The following is a 25897-nucleotide window of genomic DNA, read 5'->3' as shown; positions in this document are numbered from 1 at the left end:
AACTCAAAGCAAAAAGACCATCATTTCCAGTCCAGAAACTGCCCTTTTGGGAGAATGCGGCTTAAAGCAAACATCTCGGAGAAGAGTCATCCGTGGCTGAACTCATCCAATGTCACAGTTCTGGATTTTGGAACAGAGAGCGCCAACACAGAAGATCTTTGACTGAGCACCCAACACCACACCCTGTCACTGGCAGGGGAGCAGTGCATCGGATGTGCACATAGAAGACAGCAAGTCACAACAATTAGTAAAGTGCAATCCTATGTATGTTTAGACAGAAAAAAGTCATAGAACTCCCAAGCATAGCTGGCTGAGGAATGCTGGGAGTTGTAAGACTTTTTTTCTGTCTAGACATGCATTGGATTCCAGCCTAAGCCACATGTTTGCGTACAGGCAATGTCTGGGATTCCATTCTTATTCCCCAACACTGCGAGGGAGCTCAGTTGGAAAAGAAACCCCTGAAACTCTGGAGATCCATTGCCTGTTAGAGGAGGCAGTACCAAGCCAAATGGACCACTGGTCTCACAAACTACATGGCAGCTTCGTACTGCCCATGTATCCGCCGTTCCTGGGCTAGCAGCAGCCCTTCCTCTCGGCAACCTCCCATTCTGGTCTGGGCTGCGCAAAGACGAGGCAGTCAAACTTTTTGAGACAAGTGTGCCCTGGCCACACAGAACACATACACTCCCCCTGAAGATGCATGTGTGGAGTCTGCTCATTGATCCAACACTGCAGGCACAAGCATCTTCATTGGAAAGGCAGTGCTGCATAGTGGTTAGAGTGCTGGACTGGGACTCAGGAGATCCAGGTTCTACTCCCCACTCGGGTTTGAAGCTCACTGGGTGACTCTGGGCCACTCAAGGACTCTCAGCCCAACCTACCCCACAGGGTTGTTGTGAGGATGAAATGGAGAAGAGGACCACGTAAGCCGCCTTGGGTATATTGCAAGAGAAGAAAAGGTGGGATATAAATGTAATAATCAATCAATCAATCAGTGGCTGAACATAAGAGCTCTGCTGGATCAGACCAAGGGTCCATCCAGTCCAGCGTTCTGTTTACACAGAGACCAACTAGTGGCCCACGAGAAACCCAAAGTGGGGCATGAGTGCAACAGAACCCTCCTGTCCATGTTTCCCAATAACTGGTGTACACCAGCGGGCGGATGGATGGGTGGGTGGATGGGTGGGTGGGTGGATGGGTGGGTGGGTGGCTAGGAGAGCCTTTTACCCGCTCCAGCACATAATTCAGTTACAGTCATTTCTGGACAGGGATAGCTTGACCACTGTGGTCCATGCACTGGTAACCTGAAAACTGGACTACTGCAATGTGCTTTACATGGGGCTGCCCTCACAGCAGCTCCAGAAGTGGGTGAAGAATGCTGCGGTGAGGTTAATAATGGAGGGGCTCACCTCCAGCATATTGCAGCTGCACTCAGGAAACTGCACTGCCTGATGATTTGCTGCCGGGCCGGGTTTAAGTTTCGCACAGCCCTAAACAACTCAGGACCAGGATACCGAAGAGATCCCCTGATCCCCTTCCGGTCTGCTCAGCTGCTGTGCTTATCATGAGGCACCCTCCTAGTGGTACCCAAGGTTTGGGAGGTTCAGTCCCTCATGGCTTGGAACAGGGCCTTCACCATCATAGGGCCCACTCTCTGGAACTCCCAACCACTACAAATCAGGCAGGGACCAAAACGTCTGGGTCTTCGGCAACTACTGAAAAAACAAGCCTTTTCCAACTCCATTCCCAGGAAGTTATCCTGCCCTCTGTATGACGACTTGTTTTTTGTACATCACTTAGAAATTTCTTGAATGTAAGCAATCCTTAAGTATCATTAAAGAAAGGAAGAAATATTAAATCCAAAGGATGAAATGGCACCAGTCTTGTACCCACTGCAGACATTGTACACATCTCCTTGTACTGCAGACTAGAGGCTTTTGCCCCAGTCCACAGACAAGAGTAGCAGAAGCGTGGGCCCGACCGTATGCCATCATCAGGCCTACAGGCCTCTTCTAATCATGTCCAGCAGGGTCAGATTCTCACTGCCTCCACCATTTCTGAAACCTGGGCTTTATAAACACACACACACACACACACACACCACCACCACCACCCCCCTTAAACTACATGGGCTTCTGAGTGCACAAGGTTGTAAACCCAGTTCTGGGACACGCGGCCTACAAGATGAGATGTTTATGGGATCCAGTCAGGATTGCAGAAGAGGATGAACGAAGAAGAGAAACGCCTGCCTCTTCTCTTCCCCCAACCCCATATAAAAGTGAAGACTTCACCCGGCACCTTTCAGCTTCTCCCACAGCGGATGTGGCCAGGTGGCTCCATTTGTCCCTCTCCCTGAAGGCAGGGCGAGGGGGGGGACCCTTTTCCATGAGAACAGCACAAAAACATCATGGCTTGGGAAGGCCGCGCCTTCTGACCGCTCTGAAAAATGTACTGCCAAACCCATTCTGGAGGGGATCCAAGAGCCAGTTACACAAAAGCTGCTGCTGTCAGCATTGACCGCACGGCCCTGAGTCGCTTCCTATCTCTCTTCCTGCAGCTCCACTCCTTTCCCCCATGGGGTAAATAAAACAGATTCACAATGCCCACATCTGCTATCCATCTGTTCCCTCCTATACTCGGAAAAAAGAGACTGGCGAAGAGATTTTTTTCTCACTCTCTGATAACACTTGAACCTGGGGTCATCCCACAAAGTAGATCAGCGGGACATAGGAACATATGAAAGATACGCTCATGATGGTCCGGCCATCCCCGGTAGAGTCTGTTCTGACCGTCAGCAGTTGAGATCTTGTCAAGTGGAGATGCCAGGAATTAAACCACAGACCTTCTGCATGCAAAGCATGTGTTCTACAATGGGGGTAGGCAGAAAGTGGATCAAGATCTACTGGTAGATGTCTGGGTGATTTGCAGAACATCAGCAAGAGCTTTTGGCTCCCAATCATTTTACAACAGCAACAAAAAGCCTTTCCCCTCTCCTAAATTAAGGGTGGAGGGAGAGAAACAGGATTGTTGTTGTTGTTGTTATTATTATTATTAATAACAACAGCAACATTAATATACTGCCTTATCTGCTAAAATGCCATCAGATTTGTCTATGAAAGGATTTGTGGGCAAGCTTCAGGTCTGGTACGGAAAACGAATCTCTGGATGAGCTCACAGAGACCACCTTCTGCAATTCTATCTATGCCCACCTTCTTTCTTCCCTTTTTTTTGTTATTAACGGTTTATTAGATTTTTCCCCAGTGCAAACAGTAAACCCACTCCCCCCCCCCCCCCAATGCTCTGCTTCCATTCCCTCACCTTTGGGCTTCCTCCTCCCTTCTTCGTACCATCCTGTATTTAAAGTCTAAAGGTTTCATGTATAGAAGTAAAACTGTTCAGCAAAAGCTGGATAGAACAAATGGTTACACAGAAAAAATGAATAAAAACAACGTAAATAAATGGTTTGTGTCATGTATGTCTCTTTGCTGGCCTGCACTGGTTTTGCAGTGATCCATATTACCCCACACATTATTCAAGAAAATGGTCCCATAGCTGCTATTTTGCACCTGGCTCTAGTTGGGAAGGACCTTGGGAGATCTAGCGAAAGACGAAGGAGATCCCCATAAGCCTAAAGTCTGCTCACCCCTGCTCTATGACCCCATCAAGAGTTCCTTTCCAAGGGCTTCCGGACGTCCCTCTCTCTACATATACATACATACATACATACATACACACGCACACACAACCATCAGAACCAGGCACCTTTTACCCCGCAAGCACAACTCCAACTAACGTACAATGCAGCCACCAACACATAGATTAAGGCAGTCAAAAGGAAGTACCTCTTTACCCAATGCATAATTGATTTCTGGGAACTCCGCTGGTGGAAGAGGTGGTGATGCTACTTACATGGATGGCTGCAAAGGCTAGTGGTGAGCGCCCACGTGGTGTAGCTGCTAGAGTGTTGGACCGGGTCTAGGGAGACCTGGGTTCTAGTCCCCCCTTGGTCATGAAGCTCACTAGGTGACTTTGGGCCAGTCACTGACTCTCAGGCTAATCTACCTCACAGGGTTGTTGTGAGGATAAAATGGAGAGGATGACAACGACCTTGGGTTCCTTGGAAGAAAAAGGGTGGGATATAAATTTAATGATAACAATAATAATGATGATGGAGTGGAGTCCCAACTAGGGATGTATGGATTTTGTAAAATCTGTCCGCATTTCGTGGCTTGTCAGGTGACTTTTGTTCCATCAGCCACTCATTGGTGGAACTGGATTTTTTCCAGTTTCCTGAATTTGCACAAAGTAGCATTTGTGCAAATGTGCAAATCCCCCCCCCCCCCAAATGCATGTTTTTATGCTTTAGCCCATGGGGGAAATGCTCATTTTCAGCCAGTTTTTTTATTTTACATATTTTTCTATGACTAAATTTGTATAAAATTCTGGAAAGTTTAAAAAAAAAACAACGGTCCACAAGTCCATGGTATCCCTGCGACTCAAGAAAAGCCAGTCTGCTGAGGAATCCATGGGTCAGATTCACAGAAATCTGAACTCATTTGATTCGTTGTGGATTTCTCCAACATCCCTCATCCCAACACACTAAACAGCCCCTTTGAACTCACAGTTTTCAGCACCATCAGGAACCTATTTCACAGCAATCCCAGCTGCCCGTAAGAAAATGTGTTAATTTTCTCCCTTTTTTGATAAGTGAACATAAGAACCTAAGAAGAGCCCTGCTGGATCAGACCAAGGGTCCCTTGAGTCCAGCATTATGTTCACACAGTGGCCAACCAGCTGTCAACCAGGAACCCACAAGAAGGGCATGAGCACAACAGCACCCTCCCGCCCATGGTCCCCAGCAACTGGTGTACAGAGGCTCACTGCCTCTGGTACTGGAGGTAGCACATAGCCATCAGGACTAGTAGCCATTGATAAGCCTTTTCCTCCAGGAATTTTTCAAACCCCCTTTTAAAGCCATCCAAATTGGTGGCTATCACTACATCCTGCGGTGGCGAATTCCACAGTTTAGCTATTATTATTATTATTATTTATTAATCGCCCATCCGGCTGGTCACCCAGCCACTCTGGGCGATGTACAACACACAATAAAACAGTTTAAAACAATAAAATTCTACAATAAAAACATTTTCTAAAATACCCTAACCCACCCCAAATGCCTGCCTGAACAACCACGTTTTTAATGCACGACGGAAGCTCATTAAAGCTATGCGCTGTGTGAAGAAGTCCCGCCTTTTGCCTGTCCTGAATCTCCCACCAATGAGCTTCATGGCTGTCCTGACTCTCCCACCAATCAGCTTCACCCCTTCATAGTGGGAGGGGTACGGCACCTTGACATGTGCCAAGAAAGGTATCTGGGAGTGCATTGGTGCCTGCGGGTACCACACTGCCTACCCAGTGTATACAGTATTATGTTCCACAACGCATTTTGCCTGCAAGTTCAAGAGCACAATTTACCGGACTTTTGATTCCAGAGGGAAGGTTTTTTTCCCCCCTGGATGCACAGGTGTGTTTCACTCTTACCTCCAAAGAGTGTGATGTCTACTATTTTCTCAGCCAGCTCCCCAAACAATGGCTAAGTATCCTTCTTGCAACTTCGGGACAGCATCATGAATGCAGTTCCTGGACTTTCCACTTCCCCAATACCCCATCAGTTAAGGGCCATATTTTCTAAGCAGCGGAGACACTTCTAGGGTCCCCCCATATGTCCGCTGTAATGCAGGCTGTGCCGAGGAATCTTAGTTCAGGGTAACTCCCACCCTCAAGATGAACCCACTGCTCATTTTCACCAAAGAAAATCAATGCTGCACGGGGCTTCCGACAGAATTCGGCTTCGTTTCTATGTGCACTTTCCAAGGAGTAAATCCTACTGAATACAGTAAGACTTACTTGCACATAAACATGCACAGGACTGAACTTTTAGAGTGGCACATGCCTTTAACATGGTAGCTTAAGGTGCGATCCTATGCATGTTTAGACAGAAAAAAATCTTACAACTCCCAGCATTCCCCAGCCGGCATGCTGAACCCTATCCCCAATATAACACAGGGCCTTTTGGGTTGTGGCACCCAGATTGTAGAACTCCTTAAACTGCAGTGGAGGCTGATGGTTCCTATGTCAGTAGGGCTGTGAATCTGCTCTGGTCTTCAGTCAGAACTCTAAAGGAGCTACCCAAGGTTCTGAACCTTATCCCCAAAATAGGTTCAGCACCTTGGATAGCTCCTTTAGAGCTCTGGCTGGTTCTGACTGAAATTCAGAGTGGATTCACAACCCCACCAAAATTCGGGCCACCAGCCTCCACTGGGTGCCGCATATGCTTAGCACGCAGGAGGTCCCATGTTCAAACCTCAGCACCTCCAACTAAATCAGGGGTGCAGGACCTCAGGCTCAGGGGCAAAATCCTGGATTCCCCAGAAGGCCCTTTCCCTGGCCCCACTCCCTTTCCGCCAACCACTGACTGGACTATTTTCCAGCTTTTGTGAATTTATTTCACCATTCCAAAGGTGGAAACGCCATTCTGAAAGATTGGTGGCATGCGGATGGATCCATTTTGTTTTGCCGTGATCTCTTTAGGGTGTTCCCACGTAGACCCGCCTCTTTTGACATGCCATGGAAGAAACCTTTGAGTCGGTACTGCGAGCCTTATCCTGCTGCCTTCATTGCCCGGCCAACGGGCAATCAGGTTTACGTGAAAATGGAGGTGCCACCATCCAAAGCTGCCTATCGCTGGGTCTGCTGCATGCGCTTCTACAAAACTCTCCCAGAAGACAAAGCTCTAGTGCCAGCCATACACAGGATCCATAATGACCACCTCCGGAACAAATATATTAGGTTCACACAACACATTAATCCACACTCAGTCATTGACTGTGGGTTGTTGGGGGACCGTGGGTTGTTGCTGAACCGTGGGTTATCATCTTGTCTGAATGCAGCACATTTTCTGCAGGGTGGCTTGTTAACCACTTGAAGAACCCAACAGCAAACCATGGGTTCTCAAGGTGGCTTATTTGAGAAAAGTAAGCCACACTGCATGGTTAACAAGCCACCCTGTGGAAAATACGCTGCGTTCAGACATGATAGACCACGGTGCAACAACCCACAGTCAACCACTGAGTGTGGATTAACATGTTGTTGTGAACCCAGTAAGTGGATAACAAAAAGCTTTTTCTCTGCGGCTCTGATCTCATTTTTTGATCAAGTAACGTCTCTTGTGGACTGTGGGAATGCTATGGACATAATATACCTCGACTTCAGCAAAGCTTTCAACAAAGGGGCCCATGACATCCTGATGAGCAAACTAGCTCAAAGTGGACTAGATGAAACAACTCTCAGGTGGATCCACAGTTGGCTACAGAATCGGACTCAAAGAGTGCTTATCAATGGGGTCTTCTCAAAGTGGGGAGAGGTAACAAGCGGGGTACCGCAGAGCTCAGTCCCGGGCCCAGAGCTCTTCAACATTTTTATTAATGACTTGGAGGAGGAGGTGCAGGGAATGCTGATCAAATTTGCAGATGACACAAAATTGTGAGGGACAGCTAATACTTGGGAAGACAGAAACAAAATTCAAGGTGATCTTGATAGGCTGGAGCACTGGGCAGAAAAAAACAGAATGACATTTAATAGGGATAAATGCCAAGTTCTGCACCTATGAAAAAGAAACCAAATGCACAGTTACAAGATGGGCGATACGTGGCTCAACAACACTAAAAGCAAGATTGATCTTGGAATTGTTGTTGATCACAAGGTGAATATGAGCCAACAATGTGATGTGGCTGCAAAAAAGGCAAATACTATTTTGGGCTGCATTTATAGAAGCATAGCTTCCAAATCCCGGGAAGTACTAGTTCCCCTCTACTCAGCACTGGTTAGGCCTCATCTGGAGTACTGTGTCCAGTTCTGGGCACCACACTTGAAGAAGGATGCAGACAAGCTGGAGAGGGTTCAGAAGAGGGCAACAAAGGTGATCAGGGGACTGGAAACAAAGCCTTGTGAGGAGAGACTGAAAGAACTGGGCATGTTTAGCCTTGAGAAGAGAAGACTGAGGGGAGATGTGACAGCGCTCTTCAAGTACTTGAAAGGTTGCCACAGAGAGGAAGGCCAGGATCTCTTCTCGATCATCCCAGAATGCAGGACACGGAATCAAAGGCTCAAGTTACAGGAAGCCATTCCAGCTGAACATCAGGATAAACTTCCTGACTGTTAGAGCAATACGACAGTGGAACCCATGACCTAGGGAGGTGGTGGGCTCTCCCACACTGGAGGCGTTCAAGACGAGGCTGGACAGCCATCTGTCAGGGATGCTCTGACTTGGATTCCTGCATTGAGCAGGGGGTTGGATGTGATGGTCTTGTAGGCCCCTTCCAACTCTACTATTCTATGATTCTATGACTCTGCTCTTCTCAGGATTTCTCCCAGAAAAAAACAAAAACAGTTGGCATTCTGGGTACTCTATTTCACTCCCTGCCCCCCTCCAGCCAATTTTCCAATATTTTTTATACTTCTGCAAACCTGAGTGTTCCCCCAAATTTGTAGACAGCTGCGATCTCCCTCTTCTGCAAAGGTGATGCTGTTTTGGCTACATAAGCAATGTCATTCAAACCCTGAACATCAGAAATAGAAGGAATGACGATTATGATCATATCCCATGTGGTGTCTCTGCAATCCATGCTCCACTTCCAGGTCTAGAGACTCCTTCTGAAGAACAACAGATGTCCTATCAACCTGCCCACATGCTGAGAATGACCATTGCTGGAGGCCCTCCCCTGGGTGGTGCCTCCATCAGTGATGCGGATGGAGACCAGGGAGGAGAGGGCCTTGTTAATGGGGGTGGCACGTCGCTCCTGGAACGCCTTCCCAAGGGAAGCTTACCTGCCACCAACACTATTATCTTCATCCAACCCGCCTGGGATCTTTACCCAGCCTTCACAGGTTCCCCAGATGGCCACACCACTTCCCTGGCCCCACCTTCTCCCCCTGACCAAGGATCATGTGGTGTTTTCCCAGCTTTTGCACGTTTTTCCCCATTCTAAAAGGTTGAAATGCCTCTCCTAAGTCTTAGCTACTGGCAGGAAGAGCTCTACGCTAAAATATGCCTTTGTCCCTACCTACGATTGGAATATGCCTCCCTTCACCTGAGAGCTTCCACCTAAAAAAACACTGGTATTTTTGATATTTTGACCCCGCCCATCACTGGAATACAGCAACTGAGAGCTTCTTCGAAAATGCACGTGGCCCTCACATTCCACACCCCTGGAATAGGTCTTGGGAGCCCCAGTTTCAATCCTGACTAGCTCACTGGGCGACCTTGGAACCATCTCTCACTTCTCTCCCAGCTTAACCTACCTCACAGGTTTAGTTACTGGCGCTAAGAGCATTATTATTAGTTGTTGTTGTTGTTGTTGTTGATAATAATAATAATAATAATAATACATTTCTATGCTGCCCCATAACCAAAGCTCTCTGGGCAGTTCACAGAGATTAAAAACCATTAAAATACATTATATAAAGTGTAAAACCATTTACATACAAACATATAAACAGACAGCACACACGCAGCCAACATATCTCTAAAAACAATTTTAATCAAAGGCAATTCAGGACCTGGTGAAAACTCATTATATGCTCCCAAACACCTGAGAGAAGAGAGCAGTATTAAGCTGGCACCGAAAAGGTAACAGCATTGGTGCTGGGCGGGCCTCATCATGCTTAAGTACCCTGGCCTTTTTGATATTTTGCCCCTCCCCACTCTTGCCCTTGGCCCCGCCCACCCCTAGAATGCGGCCCCCATTTCTCTGAATTCAGCCCTCAATGTAAGATTCTGCACCCCTGAGCTAGATGGACCAATCCCGTACAATTTTGTGGTGTGCCCTACCAAGAATTGTTAGAACAACTTAAGGAAGGAAGGAAGGAAGGAAGGAAGGAAGGAGAAGATGCATGTTTGGGACTGCAGAACAGTGTTTATTTTGTTCTTGGGGCAGATAGCTTAATCTGCAATTGTTCAGAATGAGTTCACAGCGGTTCTCAACCGGTAGTATGTGTAGAAGTAGTCTAGGTGGGTTTTCATAACAATTATGAAGAATTCACTCTCCCTCCATCCCTATGTCCAGCTGCAAGTGTGATGTGCTGTCTCCAGCCGGCCCTATATGCTACAGATTACCCACGACCTCTTGGCATGCTAGTAATAACCTTTTCAACTACTTATTACTATTATTTTTGTTTGTGTTTTAATCATAGCAATAAAATTTATTCCCAATAATATTACTGCAATGTTTGTATTTATTATCTTTGTGTTTTACCGTTACCGTAGCAGTAAAATTTATACGCAACAGTATTATTACAATTTTCAGCTACTAATGGAATTATTATCCTTGTTAGTGTTTTAAAGCCATAGCAATAACATTTACTCCCAACAATACAACTGCTGTTTTTATGTCCTTAAACCTTACCTTAAATGATCAATATAATAACAGAATGCCTGTAAACATATACATGCTCTTTTCAGAAAAAGTGGGCTTTTTGTCTCTATCATGGTAGGGCGCAGGTTGTTTGACAGAGTGATTGGTGGGATGTAAGATACAAAAAGTTGAGGATCGCTGATTTGGCACACAGCCAGACAGTGTTAATGCTACCAATATTGGCCCCACTGGTAGCTAAAATGCAGAGTGGGTTACAAAAAGTTAGGTACACCTTGTGCAAAGGCTCTTTCTTTAGATCTTGGGGCGGCCTAGGCTGGGATGGGGTTATCATGTCATGCAAGGAAGACCAGCTAGGAATCTCACTCTCCTGGGTAGGTGCTAGCTTAAGGTGGCCAGGTGTCCTTTTTTTTTTTTTTTTAACAGAGGACAGACCTCTATTTGAAGGGGTGTCAGAGGACAGTCCTCTATTTATTTATTTACATCATTTGTATACTGCTCCACATCTAAACAGATTCCAGAGCGGTGAACAAGAGATAAAATGAACAAGAGATAAAAAGAATGAAACATGGTATTAGAATTATTCTTTAAAATAACAGAATGCCAATAAACCCGAGGCTGGTTAACCAAGGAAGGCTTCCTGGTAAAGAGCTGTATTCAGGATGTGCTGAAAACAACCCAGTGTTGGTGCCTGCCTGACATACGGAGGCAGGGAGTTCCAGAGGAAGGGGGCCACCACACTGAAGGCTCTTCTCCAGGTGGACTCCAGCTGGGCCATGAGTCCATGTGGAACCACCAGGAGCATGCTCTCTGATGACCTCAGTGATCAGGCAGGTTGGTAAGGGAGAAGGCGCTCTCTCAGGTATCCTGATATTTGAAGTGCCATCCCATTCAATTTCAGCTTAAAAGCTAACGAGCCATAAGAACTGTCGTTCATTATCAGCACCAGGACAGCAGGCCGAACAGGCAGAGACACTGGTCACCTGGCCACAATCTTTCACAGTATGGTGAAACTTACTGTATTTCTATTTAAATTATAATAATTATTTCTAAATTTGCATCTATCCATACAAATTAGCATCTACAAATGTTGTGCAATTCTCTGTCCTGTTTTGTGCCAGTCCATAAGGGGACATTCTACCTGGCTTTGGCCTTTGATCTGAAAGGCGGGGGGAGGGGGAGAAATAGTTTTGAATTTGGGAGTGAGGAGAAGTATTACAGGGGAAGCACCATGCTCTCTCCCTCTTCAGGATCTGCTTGCTCTCAGACAAGCTATTTGAAATCTTGTAAACAATTCCTGTTTGCAGAACGACACTTGAGCGCCAACCAGCATGATCAGCAAAACAGCATTTCCACTTTTCTTTGCAGCTAGCCCTTGAGGTGGCAGGGGCGGGGGGGAACAGAAGTGGGGGGAGCACAGGAACAGAAAAGGGAACGGCTCATAGGGCACCAAAACCTCCTGGTGCAGCCCCAATAAGAAACACGGTGTGCTCTTCTCACCAGCGGCCTGGGCTGTCCTGCAACAGGAAGCCACAGATGTGGGAAGCCAGAAATACACCCAAATCAGGAACAGGTCTGCCTTTGTGGCACAGGTCAGGAAGGGCTTGTTCTCCTAGCAGGCAACTCCTGCCCTGCTATGCATAAGGCGAGGCAAAGACCGCTGTTAAGATGACACATATCGGCCCACCTGCAAGGCTCTTTCCAAACAACCCAGCCAAGCCTGTGCCAGGAGTCCAGTGTGAAGGATGTATGTTTACAGACAAATTGCAAAATTACATAATCTCTCCTTTTTATTTTTTAAAAAGGAAGTTTTTACACGACATAGACAGCTAGGACATCTGAAAGCATGGTTTGCTTAAGTTAAAGACAAGAGAGAGAGAAAGAAGGGGAAGTGAGCAGGACTTCCTATTATCAGGGATAAGACAGGATCAAGATCCAGTGTTAAAATCCTCGTTAATGAACAGACATTAATGCAGCGTTCCCCTTTTCAGACAAAATGGGGGACTCTAGTTTAAACAAAACAGGATCTATTTTGGGGTCGGACAGGCACCGTGGTTTATGAGGCCAAGATCTTGCATTCGACCTTGCATTCAAACCAGACTACTATTCTCCATCACCTGGTCATCAGTATCTTGAAAATAACAGTGTTTGTTTTTTATTTGTACTCCTTCCCGCCACCCCCCCCTTAATTTTGTCCAATTTTATACTATATATATCTTTGATCATTATTGCTTATATTCATTTTCAAACATACTTTTCTTTTTCTCCTAGGCTTTAAGCATTGTTATCTCATGTATTTATTTCTGATCCATTAACCACAATAAAGCTGATGGGGATATCAGGCAAATGGATGCAAAGGTACAAAGGTACCACGTCTGCTTGGCTTACCCCCAATGCAGAACGTGATGGATTTCTTTAGAACAGAGGTGGGGAACCTTAGGCTGGGGGCCAAATCTGACGCTCGAGGTGTCCCCAGATGGTCACTGCCCTTTCCCTTGATTCCACCCACCAGTAGTTTGGCGGTTTCCCGGCTTTTATGCAGTTTTCCCCAAACTCTAAATGGTTGAAAATGTAGGATTTTTATGTTATTAAAATAAAATAAAGAAGGTGCAGAGCAGGGGGAAGAGAAAAGCTTTGGATTGCAGTGGGAGTGAAGCATAGGAGGCAGCAGGACAAAAAGCCAACACAAAAACAGGGCACTGGTACCTTTAAAACCTTCTTCATCCAACATGATTGTATAGTCTTCAGGAGTTTCAGTCAAGCTGAAGAATTTGCACCTAGAAAGAGAGCGAAGTCTAAGTTGCAGTTCTGAGCCAATCATGTGAATGTCTGTTAGCCTTGAACAGGGGCTGGAACTACCCGTGCTCTACACAGGGCTGCCTCTGAAAAGTCTTTGGAAACTTCAGCTAGTCCAAAAGGGTTACAGGAGCCAACTGTACGGAGTGTTTGATGGCAACATCATGCCCACTGTGCAGGCTTCCGGTTCTTTTCCAAGACTCATTCTTTAATAGCCTTAAACCGGCTTGGGAACAGATTACGTGAAGAACCATCTCCTCCCCCTGATCCTCAGCAGTGCAGCCAGGCTGAAGCTTGGGGCTAAAGTCTTCTCCCCCCGTGCCCCCGATGACTACCCATAAGAGCACCAGCTGACAGGGGCAACGGCAAACACAAATGGTGTCAAAACCGGGGCTGGCATGGGCATGCCAGGACTCTCTGGGCCCAACACTGCTAACTGCAGCATTCTTTATTTCTTCTTGTTTTTGTAACATTCTATAGCCAGGGGAAGCAAGCTGGGTACAGGTGCTCGTTTTATTATTTTTACTTTAAATATATATTATCCTTTTCGGCGACAAAACCGTCCTTATTCCCAAGCAAATGGGCTTAGCAGCAGGGCAGCCAAGACAAACTCCATCTTATTCCAGTAGACACGATGGTACTACAATTTAAGTGAGTTTAAAATGCAACACCGCATTTGCTTAGAGTATTTCTTTCTTTTTTAAAATCACGGTTGGCAAACTGTTAGTTTTCCTCTAACGCATCAGAAATGTAGAGGCAGATGTAAATGGCGGGGAGGCCGGCGGAGGGCGGGCAGGGGGGAGAAGAGAAATGTTAGTGGCGTGCTTCACGACGACGGAAGCTCAGGGTCTAAAACAACTGAGCTGCACCACTGCTGATGCTCGGGTCTGGACTTGGCAAAAATGGGTGTCATGGGGCGACTGTAAAAAGCTGTCCGGTAGCAGACTTGTGCAAACTCACACTCACCACAAAGGCTGGGTAAAGCCGCCAAGATTTTAGCCACAGCACACTAACAGCAACATTTCTTAGCTTCCCCCTCCCAAAGTTGTAAAGACCTACAGCCTACGAGTCATTCCCAAACAGCCCCACAAAACCAAGGTGACGCAACAGCGTGAAACAGCCACCGGTCATTGCAATGTTTAAAGATAATGTCTGTGTAGTAATTCCCTTCTGCTTTTTCATGCACTTACTTATTCCACATGGAAGGGCTTGAAATCCAGATATGAGTCATGGGGGGGGGGAGCATTGGAGATGCACCAAATTCACTTATGGCACTAACAGCTGGGAAGGATCACTGCCAAGTGCGCGAGCTGTGAACTGGGATGTCCTCAGATCAAATCTCACCTTGGTCGTGGCCTCAACACTACGTGGCCTCAACACTAGGTGGCCTGAAGCAACCCACACACTCAGGCCATCACTTGCAATACAGGGATAATACTGGACAGCTTTATGGGGTTATTGTAAAGATTACAGAAATCGTGTGGTGATGTGCTCAGAAGCACTACATTAAATGCTAGGGGTTTTCTGTTTTTGTTTTAATCTAGATTGTATTGCACTTACAGCGGTGAAGCCTCTGACACCCATCAGCTGAGCTGGTGCGGTAGTAAATGCTCAGCTGCTCAGAGAATGAAACTGTTTTCAGTCCAGCATCTGTGCAAGAAGGGGGAAATCCCAGTCTGTGTGGCCGGGATTAAAATCTCAGACAGGAGCATGCTCAGCACTGAAAAGAGGCCCTGGGATAAGGAAGCAAAGAGGCAGAAAATCTCAAGGCAAGGAGAAAGGGTGTGGAGTAGACAGTGGACTGTGAAAGAGGAACCTGAAAGAAAGAGTATTGCAAAGAGAATATTGCAACCACATATTTAACCACTTGCCTGGTAGCCACAGATAACAAGGGATTCCACGCAGGTGACTGAGCAGGCCGGCAGAGGAGGGATGAGTGCAGTTTTTTTAAAATTACCCTGCATTTTCATGGTGGTCCCAGAGTTGACAACTTAAACCTCCTTCTCCATGGCTAACAGGGAATCACAGGCTATTATAACCTCTTTGCAGGCTAGCAAATAACTCTGCATGTTAGTAACTTTTGTGGGCTTATTTACAAGGCTGGAATAAGACTTTTAAAAAATCAGTAGTTCGTTGAGGTTTTCTCTTTTTCTTTTTTTTAACAACGGCAATAAAAGAATACAGTAAACATTTAAAAAATTGAGAAAAGCAAAAACGTTCTCTCTTTGGATGGTACAAAATTATCCAGAAGAAAAAAAGCTCCTAATAATCAGAAAAATCCTTGCTGTTTGCAGTTTCTCCCAGCTTTCTCCAGTATAGGCCACCCTGGCCTCTATGTTCGGAGGCCTTCCTCACCATCCCGTGGTCTATTGAGGTTTGTTTGGCCATGGTGCGGAGTAGGGCCTTCTCTGTTGTGGCACCCATCACATGGAATGACCTCTCCTACTGTGAAGTGTTTCTGCCAAAAATATAGGACATGTTTCTTTGCCCTGGTATTTCCGGACTTCTAGCATTGTAGGCTACCTGGTTATTTTAATGAATCTGATAGTTCTATTACTGTTTTATTGGTGGGTTTTATGGTATTTTATCTTGGTTTTATCTTGTGAACCAGTGTGAGATTTATTTAGTTTTTTCAAAGAAAAGCGGTATAGAAATTTGAGGAGCAGGAAGAGGAAAGGAAGAGGAAACCGAGTCAAAAGGGAAGCTAATTGGAGAGGGAGCTATGAAGAATGATCACAGTGCTTAAGAGGTATGCTATGTGGTTGGAGTCGGATGCTGGGAGTTGTAGGACTTTTTTATGCCTAATCATGCATAGGATTATGCCCTAAAGGACATAGGACAAAGTAGGACATAGGACAAATTAGCACCATGCCCCCAAAGCAGGAATTCATGGAAACAATGGTGGTGGAGACATGGGAGTTGAAAAAAGGAGGAGCCATGGAGAAAATAGAGCATGAGCAAAACTGGAAAGTAAATCAGACCATGAGTGACTGTTAGGAAGGCGAAGTGGGAAAGCAGTGAAGATTTCGAGGGCCAGGGGCCAATTGTGGCTGTGACAGGGGTATTCTGCCAATTGTAGCATCTGCCATCTTTGCAGCGTTTTGACCTGCCAAACCCAATAGGCCAAAAAGAGCCCCAAAGACATGGGGTGGGGCTGAATTTCGCATTGATCTGAATTCTTTGGCTGCAGGCGCCTGGTTTATTATTGCTGCAAGGGGATCCACTTCTTAATAGAAGCAAACCAAAAGCAGCTCACGAAACAGGCATGCATTGTTCTAGCAAAATAAGAGTTTTTAAAATATGGTTTGCATCAGTGTGGCGTTAACTCTAGAGTCTAGACTCGAGATTTAACAGAATCTTAAATTGTAATACGGCGTTATTATAAGAAATGTTTAAAAATTAGGAATGGCCAAAAAAAATCTGCCTGCTAGAACCATACCCATTAATACCCTTTTAAACCAGCTTCTGGTTTTATACTGTATATTTAAACTTTTAGAAGCTTTATATTATGTTTTATTTTGTTGTAAACTAGCCAGAGAGCTTCAGCTCTTGGGCGGTATAGAAATATAATAAATAAATAAAACTGCACTGAAACTTTGCACCAAGGAAACTCCATGCACAAAGCAATGCAAGTTTATGCACAGGTGTCACAAATAAGTCAGAAACTAATTCTGACAATCTTAGCAGAATCTGCATAACCACCAGACTTTCTTTCTTCCTTTTTTAAAGTCTCACTTGGTTGTCCAGGGACCTGCAATTTAAAATTGGAAGCTCCTAAGATTTGTTTATTCTTCTGCCGCCACCCAATCCCTTCGCAAGGGCTACCGATGACAAATTTCAACATGAGCTCCGTAACATTTCATTCTAGTACCCACGGATTTCAAATATATTTCCTGCTCCAGTTTGGACTGGGTTGGGGGAAGGTTAAGAGCTGGATGCAATGGGAGGGTGAGCAGAAGAATGGCTTGCAATTTGCTTTAACATTTAACGTTTAAAAATGAAGGACACCGGCGATGCAGGAACCGGGGTTTTCTATCCAATATCAGATTCCATGCAAAACCCTGCATATGTTGAAGTCCAGAAATTGGACAGAGCCCAGATCAAAAGTCTTAAAAACAGACGGACTGCCAACAATAGGGGCCAACCCAATAAAGGAAAATTGTTTGCTCGGACTCTCAAGAAGGGAGGCTGATGAGTGGAAAAAAGGATGCTTGTTCGTTCTCCCAGCCTGGGGGCGGGGGGGGGTGTGTTTATTTGAAATCCACATCCATTTTCAATATTGAGGCACAAGGACTTTACGAAGTCTGGGCCCATCAACCTTATATCTGTTTCAATGGAAGGGTTCCCCCCACCCCGCTGCTGCCCCCAGACACCTTAATTGCCACACAAGGGGCAATTTTAAAGGGAGATTGCAAGAGGGAAGGGTTAATGCCCTTCCTGCTTGCTGCAAAGCCCCCCTTCATCCCCCCCATGGCAATTAACTCAAGAAACAAAACCCTTTCTACTGATGCCAATGAGAGGTTTTCCCTCAACTAGCTGGGAAGGGGAGGTGGGTTTCAAAGGGATCACAACTGGGGAGGGCAGGGCTAACCTCCCATTCCCTGGTGCCCCCCCCAAATCCCCCCTCCTCATGGCAATTAAATTGGGGGGAGGGAGGTCAATTGATACCAATGGAAAGATTAGGCCCTATCTAGCAACGCCCCTGCTTTGCGGGGCGGGGCGGGGCGGGGGGTTGCAGTATTTCTTACTGCTGTTTTTACCACCTTGACTTGAAGTGTGTGAAGCCAGAACTTACAAAGGCCCTGGCCAGCAATTACATGTCTTTAAGGACCACTTTCAAGTTGGGGGGGTGCAAGAACCTTGACGACACCCCCGCCCCACTCACCACCCCCTCTTTTACACCGAGGCTGCCAAGTGGGGCACCACATTTGGCGGGGGTTGGGGGAGCCAGGTGGGGCCCGTTAAGTTTCAGGGGAGTACCTGCCCCGTGGAAAGATGCTAAGCAATAACATACCCCGAGACCCCCTCCTGCCAGTCATTCTCCCCCATCACAGCAAGCCTCCAGCGCCTCTGCTTCATACCCTACTGCACCCCGCACGAACCAGGGCCGATCCTGCACCCCCGAATACACAGAGAATCACCTCCCCGCTCCCTAGTTGTTCACACGCTCCGACAGTACCTCTTCCTGCGCCACCAACCACCCCAAGCGGGGCACCCCTAAATTGGTATACATGCCCATGCGCCTTCTTGCCCCCCCCACCCTGCCCCCAATTATCCGTTGGCACATGCATACGCACCCACGCCGCCATAACGGGGCTCAATTCTGCAGCAACTTCACTGCCCCCACCCCCAAAAGAAGTCTGGTCCACACACTCCCTTCCCCCCCCCCCGATCCACGTGTATACACTCGTGCAAACACAGCGGGGCCCAATGCTGCAGCTACAGCACACACCCGCACCCCAGATGAGGTCTGGCCAACTCCATCTCCGTGACCCCCCTACTGCCCCCCGGTACACGTGTACACACACGTACACACAACGGCGCCCACTCCTGCAGCCACGGCAACAACACCCCACGCGGGCTCTAGCCCGCACACAGTCGCACGCTGTGGGGGAGGGGGCCGCCCTGCACAAGTCCCGCGGCGCACGTGTGGACGCGCAGACACGCGTGTCTGCGGCCCAATCCACCCCCACCACCCCCGGGCACCTGCTGCGCTGGGGCAGGAGCAGCATCTTGAGCAGCGGGTGCGTGTAGAGCCAGAGGCCGCCGCGGGCGAGGCTCAGCACCCGCACGCGGTGCTCCAGGATCCGCAGGTCCATCTCGCCGGCGCACCGAGCAAGGCCGGCGCCCAGCCCGGCGCTCGGCTATAGGGGAGGCCGGGGCCGCGGCGCCGCCTCCTCCGCCAGGCCCGGGCCGGCCCACGGGGCGGGGACCCGCCGGGCCCGGGGTCCGCCCACCGGCTGCCCGCCGGGGTCCCCGCCGCCGCGTCCTCCTCCTCTGGGGAAGGCGAAGGGAGGCGGGTCGGGGGTCCCCCTTCTGAAAAGAGAGGTGCCGGGGCGCCAGCATCCCGCCCTGAAAGCCCCCGCGCTCACCTCCCTCCACATGTCGAACAGGGTTGCTGCTGCTGCTGCTGCTAACACCGTTTGGATTTCCAAGATGCTGGCACCTCTGAGCGCGTGCAGAGCACCTTCCCCTTCTGAAAAGAGAAGTGCCGGGGCGCCAGCATCCCGCCCTGAAAGCCCCCGCGCTCACCTCCCTCCACATGTCGAAAAGGGTTGCTGCTGCTGCTGCTGCTAACACCGTTTGGATTTCCAAGATGCTGGCACCTCTGAGCGCGTGCAGAGCACCTTCCCCTTCTGAAAAGAAATGTGCCGGGGCGCCAGCAGCCCGCCCTGAAAGCCCCCGCGCCCACCTCCCTCCACATATCGAAAAGGGTTGCTGCTGCTGCTGCTGCTAACACCGTTTGGATTTCCAAGATGCTGGCACCTCTGAGCGCGTGCAGAGCACCTTCCCCTTCTGAAAAGAGAGGTGCCGGGGCACCAGCATCCCGCCCTGAAAGCCCCCGCGCTCACCTCCCTCCACATGTCGAAAAGGATTGCTGCTGCTGCTGCTGCTAACACCGTTTGGATTTCCAAGATGCTGGCACCTCTGAGCGCGTGCAGAGCACCTTCCCCTTCTGAAAAGAGAGGTGCCGGGGCGCCAGCATCCCGCCCTGAAAGCCCCCGCGCCCACCTCCCTCCACATGTCGAAAAGGATTGCTGCTGCTGCTGCTGCTAACACCGTTTGGATTTCCAAGATGCTGGCACCTCTGAGCGCGTGCAGAGCACCTTCCCCTTCTGAAAAGAGAGGTGCCGGGGCGCCAGCAGCCCGCCCTGAAAGCCCCCGCGCTCACCTCCCTCCACATGTCGAAAAGGATTGCTGCTGCTGCTGCTGCTAACACCGTTTGGATTTCCAAGATGCTGGCACCTCTGAGCGCGTGCAGAGCACCTTCCCCTTCTGAAAAGAGAGGTGCCGGGGCGCCAGCATCCCGCCCTGAAAGCCCCCGCGCTCACCTCCCTCCACATGTCGAAAAGGATTGCTGCTGCTGCTGCTGCTAACACCGTTTGGATTTCCAAGATGCTGGCACCTCTGAGCGCGTGCAGAGCACCTTCCCCTTCTGAAAAGAGAGGTGCCGGGGCGCCAGCATCCCGCCCTGAAAGCCCCCGCGCTCACCTCCCTCCACATGTCGAAAAGGATTGCTGCTGCTGCTGCTGCTAACACCGTTTGGATTTCCAAGATGCTGGCACCTCTGAGCGCCTGCAGAGCACCTTCCCCTTCTGAAAAGAGAGGTGCCGGGGCGCCAGCATCCCGCCCTGAAAGCCCCCGCGCCCACCTCCCTCCACATGTCGAACAGGGTTGCTGCTGCTGCTGCTGACACCGTTTGGATTTCCAAGATGCTGGCACCTCTGAGCGCGTGCAGAGCACCTTCCCCTCCTGAAAAGAAATGTGCCGGGGCGCCAGCAGCCCGCCCTGAAAGCCCCCGCGCCCACCTCCCTCCACATGTCGAAAAGGGTTGCTGCTGCTGCTGCTGCTAACACCGTTTGGATTTCCAAGATGCTGGCACCTCTGAGCGCGTGCAGAGCACCTTCCCCTTCTGAAAAGAAATGTGCCGGGGCGCCAGCAGCCCGCCCTGAAAGCCCCCGCGCCCACCTCCCTCCACATGTCGAAAAGGGTTGCTGCTGCTGCTGCTGCTAACACCGTTTGGATTTCCAAGATGCTGGCACCTCTGAGCGCGTGCAGAGCACCTTCCCCTTCTGAAAAGAAATGTGCCGGGGCGCCAGCAGCCCGCCCTGAAAGCCCCCGCGCCCACCTCCCTCCACATGTCGAAAAGGGTTGCTGCTGCTGCTGCTGCTAACACCGTTTGGATTTCCAAGATGCTGGCACCTCTGAGCGCGTGCAGAGCACCTTCCCCTTCTGAAAAGAAATGTGCCGGGGCGCCAGCAGCCCGCCCTGAAAGCCCCCGCGCCCACCTCCCTCCACATGTCGAAAAGGGTTGCTGCTGCTGCTGCTGCTAACACCGTTTGGATTTCCAAGATGCTGGCACCTCTGAGCGCGTGCAGAGCACCTTCCCCTTCTGAAAAGAAATGTGCCGGGGCGCCAGCAGCCCGCCCTGAAAGCCCCCGCGCCCACCTCCCTCCACATATCGAAAAGGGTTGCTGCTGCTGCTGCTGCTAACACCGTTTGGATTTCCAAGATGCTGGCACCTCTGAGCGCGTGCAGAGCACCTTCCCCTTCTGAAAAGAGAGGTGCCGGGGCACCAGCATCCCGCCCTGAAAGCCCCCGCGCTCACCTCCCTCCACATGTCGAAAAGGATTGCTGCTGCTGCTGCTGCTAACACCGTTTGGATTTCCAAGATGCTGGCACCTCTGAGCGCCTGCAGAGCACCTTCCCCTTCTGAAAAGAGAGGTGCCGGGGCGCCAGCAGCCCGCCCTGAAAGCCCCCGCGCTCACCTCCCTCCACATGTCGAACAGGGTTGCTGCTGCTGCTGCTGCTAACACCGTTTGGATTTCCAAAATGCTGGCACCTCTGAGCGCGTGCAGAGCACCTTCCCCTTCTGAAAAGAGAGGTGCCGGGGCGCCAGCATCCCGCCCTGAAAGCCCCCGCGCCCACCTCCCTCCACATGTCGAAAAAGGTTGCTGCTGCTGCTGCTGCTAACACCGTTTGGATTTCCAAGATGCTGGCACCTCTGAGCGCGTGCAGAGCACCTTCCCCTTCTGAAAAGAAATGTGCCGGGGCGCCAGCAGCCCGCCCTGAAAGCCCCCGCGCCCACCTCCCTCCACATGTCAAAAAGGGTTGCTGCTGCTGCTGCTGCTAACACCGTTTGGATTTCCAAGATGCTGGAACCTCTGAGCGCGTGCAGAGCACCTTCCCCTTCTGAAAAGAAATGTGCCGGGGCGCCAGCAGCCCGCCCTGAAAGCCCCCGCGCCCACCTCCCTCCACATGTCGAAAAGGGTTGCTGCTGCTGCTGCTGCTAACACCGTTTGGATTTCCAAGATGCTGGCACCTCTGAGCGCCTGCAGAGCACCTTCCCCTTCTGAAAAGAGAGGTGCCGGGGCACCAGCATCCCGCCCTGAAAGCCCCCGCGCTCACCTCCCTCCACATGTCGAAAAGGGTTGCTGCTGCTGCTGCTGCTAACACCGTTTGGATTTCCAAAATGCTGGCACCTCTGAGCGCGTGCAGAGCACCTTCCCCTTCTGAAAAGAGAGGTGCCGGGGCGCCAGCATCCCGCCCTGAAAGCCCCCGCGCCCACCTCCCTCCACATGTCGAAAAAGGTTGCTGCTGCTGCTAACACCGTTTGGATTTCCAAGATGCTGGCACCTCTGAGCGCGTGCAGAGCACCTTCCCCTTCTGAAAAGAAATGTGCCGGGGCGCCAGCAGCCCGCCCTGAAAGCCCCCGCGCCCACCTCCCTCCAAATGTCAAAAAGGGGTTGCTGCTGCTGTGAGCAGCGTTTGGATTTCCAACGTTCTGGCACCTCTGAGCGCGTGCAGAGCGCTTTTTCTCTCTGAATGAAGCAAGTTGTTCTTTAAAAAAGAAAAGACGCTAAGGACAAAGTCTCCCCCCACCCACCCCGAATGTGCAGAATGCCTTTCCCTTCTTCTAGCAAAAAACAGCTTTTGAAATAAATGGTGCAATCCTGTGCCCGTGTAGACAGAAAAAAGCCTTACATCTCCCAACATGGCCCAGCCAGCATAGCTCGCTGGGGCACGCTGGGAGTTGTAGGACTTTTTTTCTGTCTGAATAAGCATAGGATTGCACTCTTAGTTATTCCAAAGCCTCTTGTGAAATGCTATGGGGAAATCTCAACTGTTCTTCTTCCCCCCCTCTTTGCATTTTGTGTCTTCTTAGATTGTAAGCCTGCAGGCAGGGACAGTCTAAATGGCTGCAAGCCTATGCTGAACACAGAGCGGCCTTTTTTTCTGGGTGTAGGATTGCCTTGTAATTTCATCTGCAGAACACCTCCATTCTATCTTAAGATTGCAACCTTATACCCACTTATCTGGAAGTAAGCCCCATTGAACTCAATGGGACTTGTGTCTAAGTAGGCCTGCCTAGAATTGCTCTGGATGAAAGCACCTTGCACGCTGATGGCACATCACCACTGAAAACAATGGGACTTACTTCTACCTAGACGTGTGTAAGCTTGTGATGCGAGGCAATCGTGGTTTATCTTTATTTTATTTTATGTATTGTTTTATTTCTAGCCTGCCTTTTAGAGCAAGCCCTCGCAAAGTGGCTTACATCCCCCCCCCAAATGAAACAACTGTACAAATAACAGATAATAAAACCAAAATCAGATAAAGCCATATATAGGAATGCAATAAAATCATTAAAAGGTTTGACGCAAGTAAAAGAAACTTTAGGGTCCGCTTAGAGTAAGGGTGGGGAACTTCTTTTAGCCTGAGGACCAAATTCAATTTCTAAGAAGCGGGGCGGGGGGGGGCTGCATTCCAGTGGTGGGTGGGGCTAAAGCAAAAGGGATGGGGCCAAAAATATATTTTAAAAAACCCAGCATATTGTAGCTTAAAGCTCTTACTGCCAGCAGGAGAGGTATCAACCCAAGCCTTAGGAAAGGGATTTCAACCTTTTAGAATGGAGGAAAAAATTATAAAAATCAGGAAACCGCAAAACGATTGTTGGCTGAAGGGAAGGCGGGGAAGCACAGTGGGCTGGATTGGGGCCCCAAGTGGGCCAAATTTAGCTCACAGGCCTGAGGTCCCCGTCCCCCCGCCGCCCCGTGACTTAAAGGCTGCACAAGAGGGGCAGAGTGGAGTTCTCGGGGAAGGGAATGCCGCAAGGGTAATGGCTACGTCGAACCTCCAGCTACCGAAGCAATATACCTGTGTATGTAAGGTGCTGGATGCAGACAAGCACGAAAGGCCATCAGACGGCATGTCAGGCTTGGGAACAGGAGCCAGAGAGAGGCATGCTGTCTTCCCAGGGCCAGCGTCAAGGGCAGGCATGGTTGGGCCCTTGCCGAGAGCCCACATTTCAGCAGGGGCCCACTGACAAGAGCCCGCTGGACTTCCTCCTCCTCTTCGCTATTGCAGCCTGCTTGTTCATCAGCCTCTTGCCCTGGCCTGGACAACGATGGTGGTGAGGAGGAGCAGGAAATGCCGTGGCCTGCTTGCCCCCTGGCTCTCCGCCTGCCAAGCAAGCAAGTGGGAGCAGTGAGGAGGAAGCGGAGCAGGGCAGCTGGTGACAATGGCGGTGAGAAGGGAGGCTCACAGAGGGAGGGACCCACTGGAGGGTGGCTTGCCCAAGGGCCCTCCGAAACCTGGAGGACAGCGTCTCTTCCTGATGTCTCATATTCCAGGGTCCTCAAGGCACATCGGATATTTCCCTCTCCCTCTGACTGTCCTCAAGTTATTCACTCCCAAGACTATTGCTTTTCCAGCCTTTGACACAGAAGCATCAGGAACATGAAAGAAAGCAGAGTCCAGTTCCGGCGTGAATCCAAAAATGCCAAGAGCTAATTAATGCTCCTGCCCCAACATTACACACACAGTGGGGCGGCACGTAAAACATGTCTTTCTTTTTTTGTCCTGTTCCTCCGTCCCCTGTTAACTGCCTCCTTCCGGATCCTGCCACCGAAGCCGTTAACCACAGAGCCTCTTGGAAACATGACTCCATACTGCCTCTTTCCTTTATCTTTTGCCTGTAAGCCCTTCAGTATATCATGTTTACAAGGCCTGTTTATCCAAGGCTGGAGGGTCCTGACAATGTTCTCACCATTTGGTTTAACCCTGCCCCCCACCACCCGTTTCTTACTACATGGAAATATTTCTGGATTAGCCTTTATGCATGTGGGCAGTTTCTGGCAGTGATTGGCTGAGCTGCTGTGATGTCACAGAAAAGCAGCCAGAACGGTCTCTAGCTGTCATTGTCTAAGCTGTTCTTCCTAGAGCAGGGGTGGGGAACTCATGGCCCTCCAGATTTTTTTGGCCTACAACTTCCATCAGCCGTAGCCAGCACAGCCAATGGCAATGGATGATGGGATATGTAGGCCAAAACATCTGGAGGCACATAAGTTGCTCATCCCTGTTGAAGAACAACCGAAGACCCTCTCAAACCCCTGCGTCCTCTTTTCCAAGGCCCTCTCTCCTTCTATACTTCCTTTCCTAAGCCCTTCTAGATGCCCTGCTTCTCTCTAGGAGATGGGTGGGCAAGTTGTGGCCCTCCACCTTTTGGGGGTGGGGGGGTGGCCTACAACTCCCATCATCTTTAGCTATTGCCTGTGCTGGCTAGGGCTGATGGGAGTTGTAGGCCCAAACATCTGGAGGGCACCAGGCTGCTTAACCCTGCTCTAGGATAAAAGCAGCTTAGTCAATGACAGCTAAAGACAGCCCTTGTTTTCTGTGATGTCACAGCAACTCAGCCAATCTGTGGTGTAGTGGCTAGAGTGTTGGACTGGGAGCCAGGAGATCCGGGTTCTAGTCTCCACTCAGCCATGGAAGCTCACTGGGTGACTTTGGGCCAGTCACAGACTCTCAGCCCAACCTACCTCACAGGGTTGTTGTTGTGAGGATAAATTAGAGAGGAGGAGGATAATGTAAGCCGCCTTGGGTTCCTTGCAAGAGGAAAAAAGGCGGGATATAAATGCAATAAATAAATAAATAAATCGCTGTCAGAC

At 49.5% G+C, this 25897-nt stretch overlaps 1 protein-coding gene across 1 annotated transcript in view; it reads right to left on the bottom strand.

Annotated features, from left to right (window-relative positions):
* Positions 1–19135, bottom strand: part of CASTOR1 (cytosolic arginine sensor for mTORC1 subunit 1) — a 50882-nt gene extending 31747 nt beyond the window's left edge. Inside the window, exons 1-2 of the mRNA XM_084819330.1 lie at positions 18933–19135; positions 13137–13207 (exon numbers count right to left, since the gene is read on the bottom strand). Of these exons, the coding sequence (XP_084675456.1) occupies positions 13137–13207; positions 18933–19045 (184 nt within the window). The 5' untranslated portion in view covers positions 19046–19135. The remainder of the gene's footprint in view (positions 1–13136; positions 13208–18932) is intronic.
* Positions 19136–25897: the final 6762 nt, after the last annotated feature.

The sequence above is a fragment of the Heloderma suspectum genome, chromosome 13 (assembly GCF_057233095.1).
Source record: "Heloderma suspectum isolate Gila_16-S chromosome 13, 16-S_ref, whole genome shotgun sequence".
Lineage (NCBI taxonomy): Eukaryota > Metazoa > Chordata > Lepidosauria > Squamata > Helodermatidae > Heloderma > Heloderma suspectum.
The sequence above is the reverse complement of the archived record's forward strand: the minus strand, read 5'-3'. Positions and strand labels throughout refer to the sequence as shown.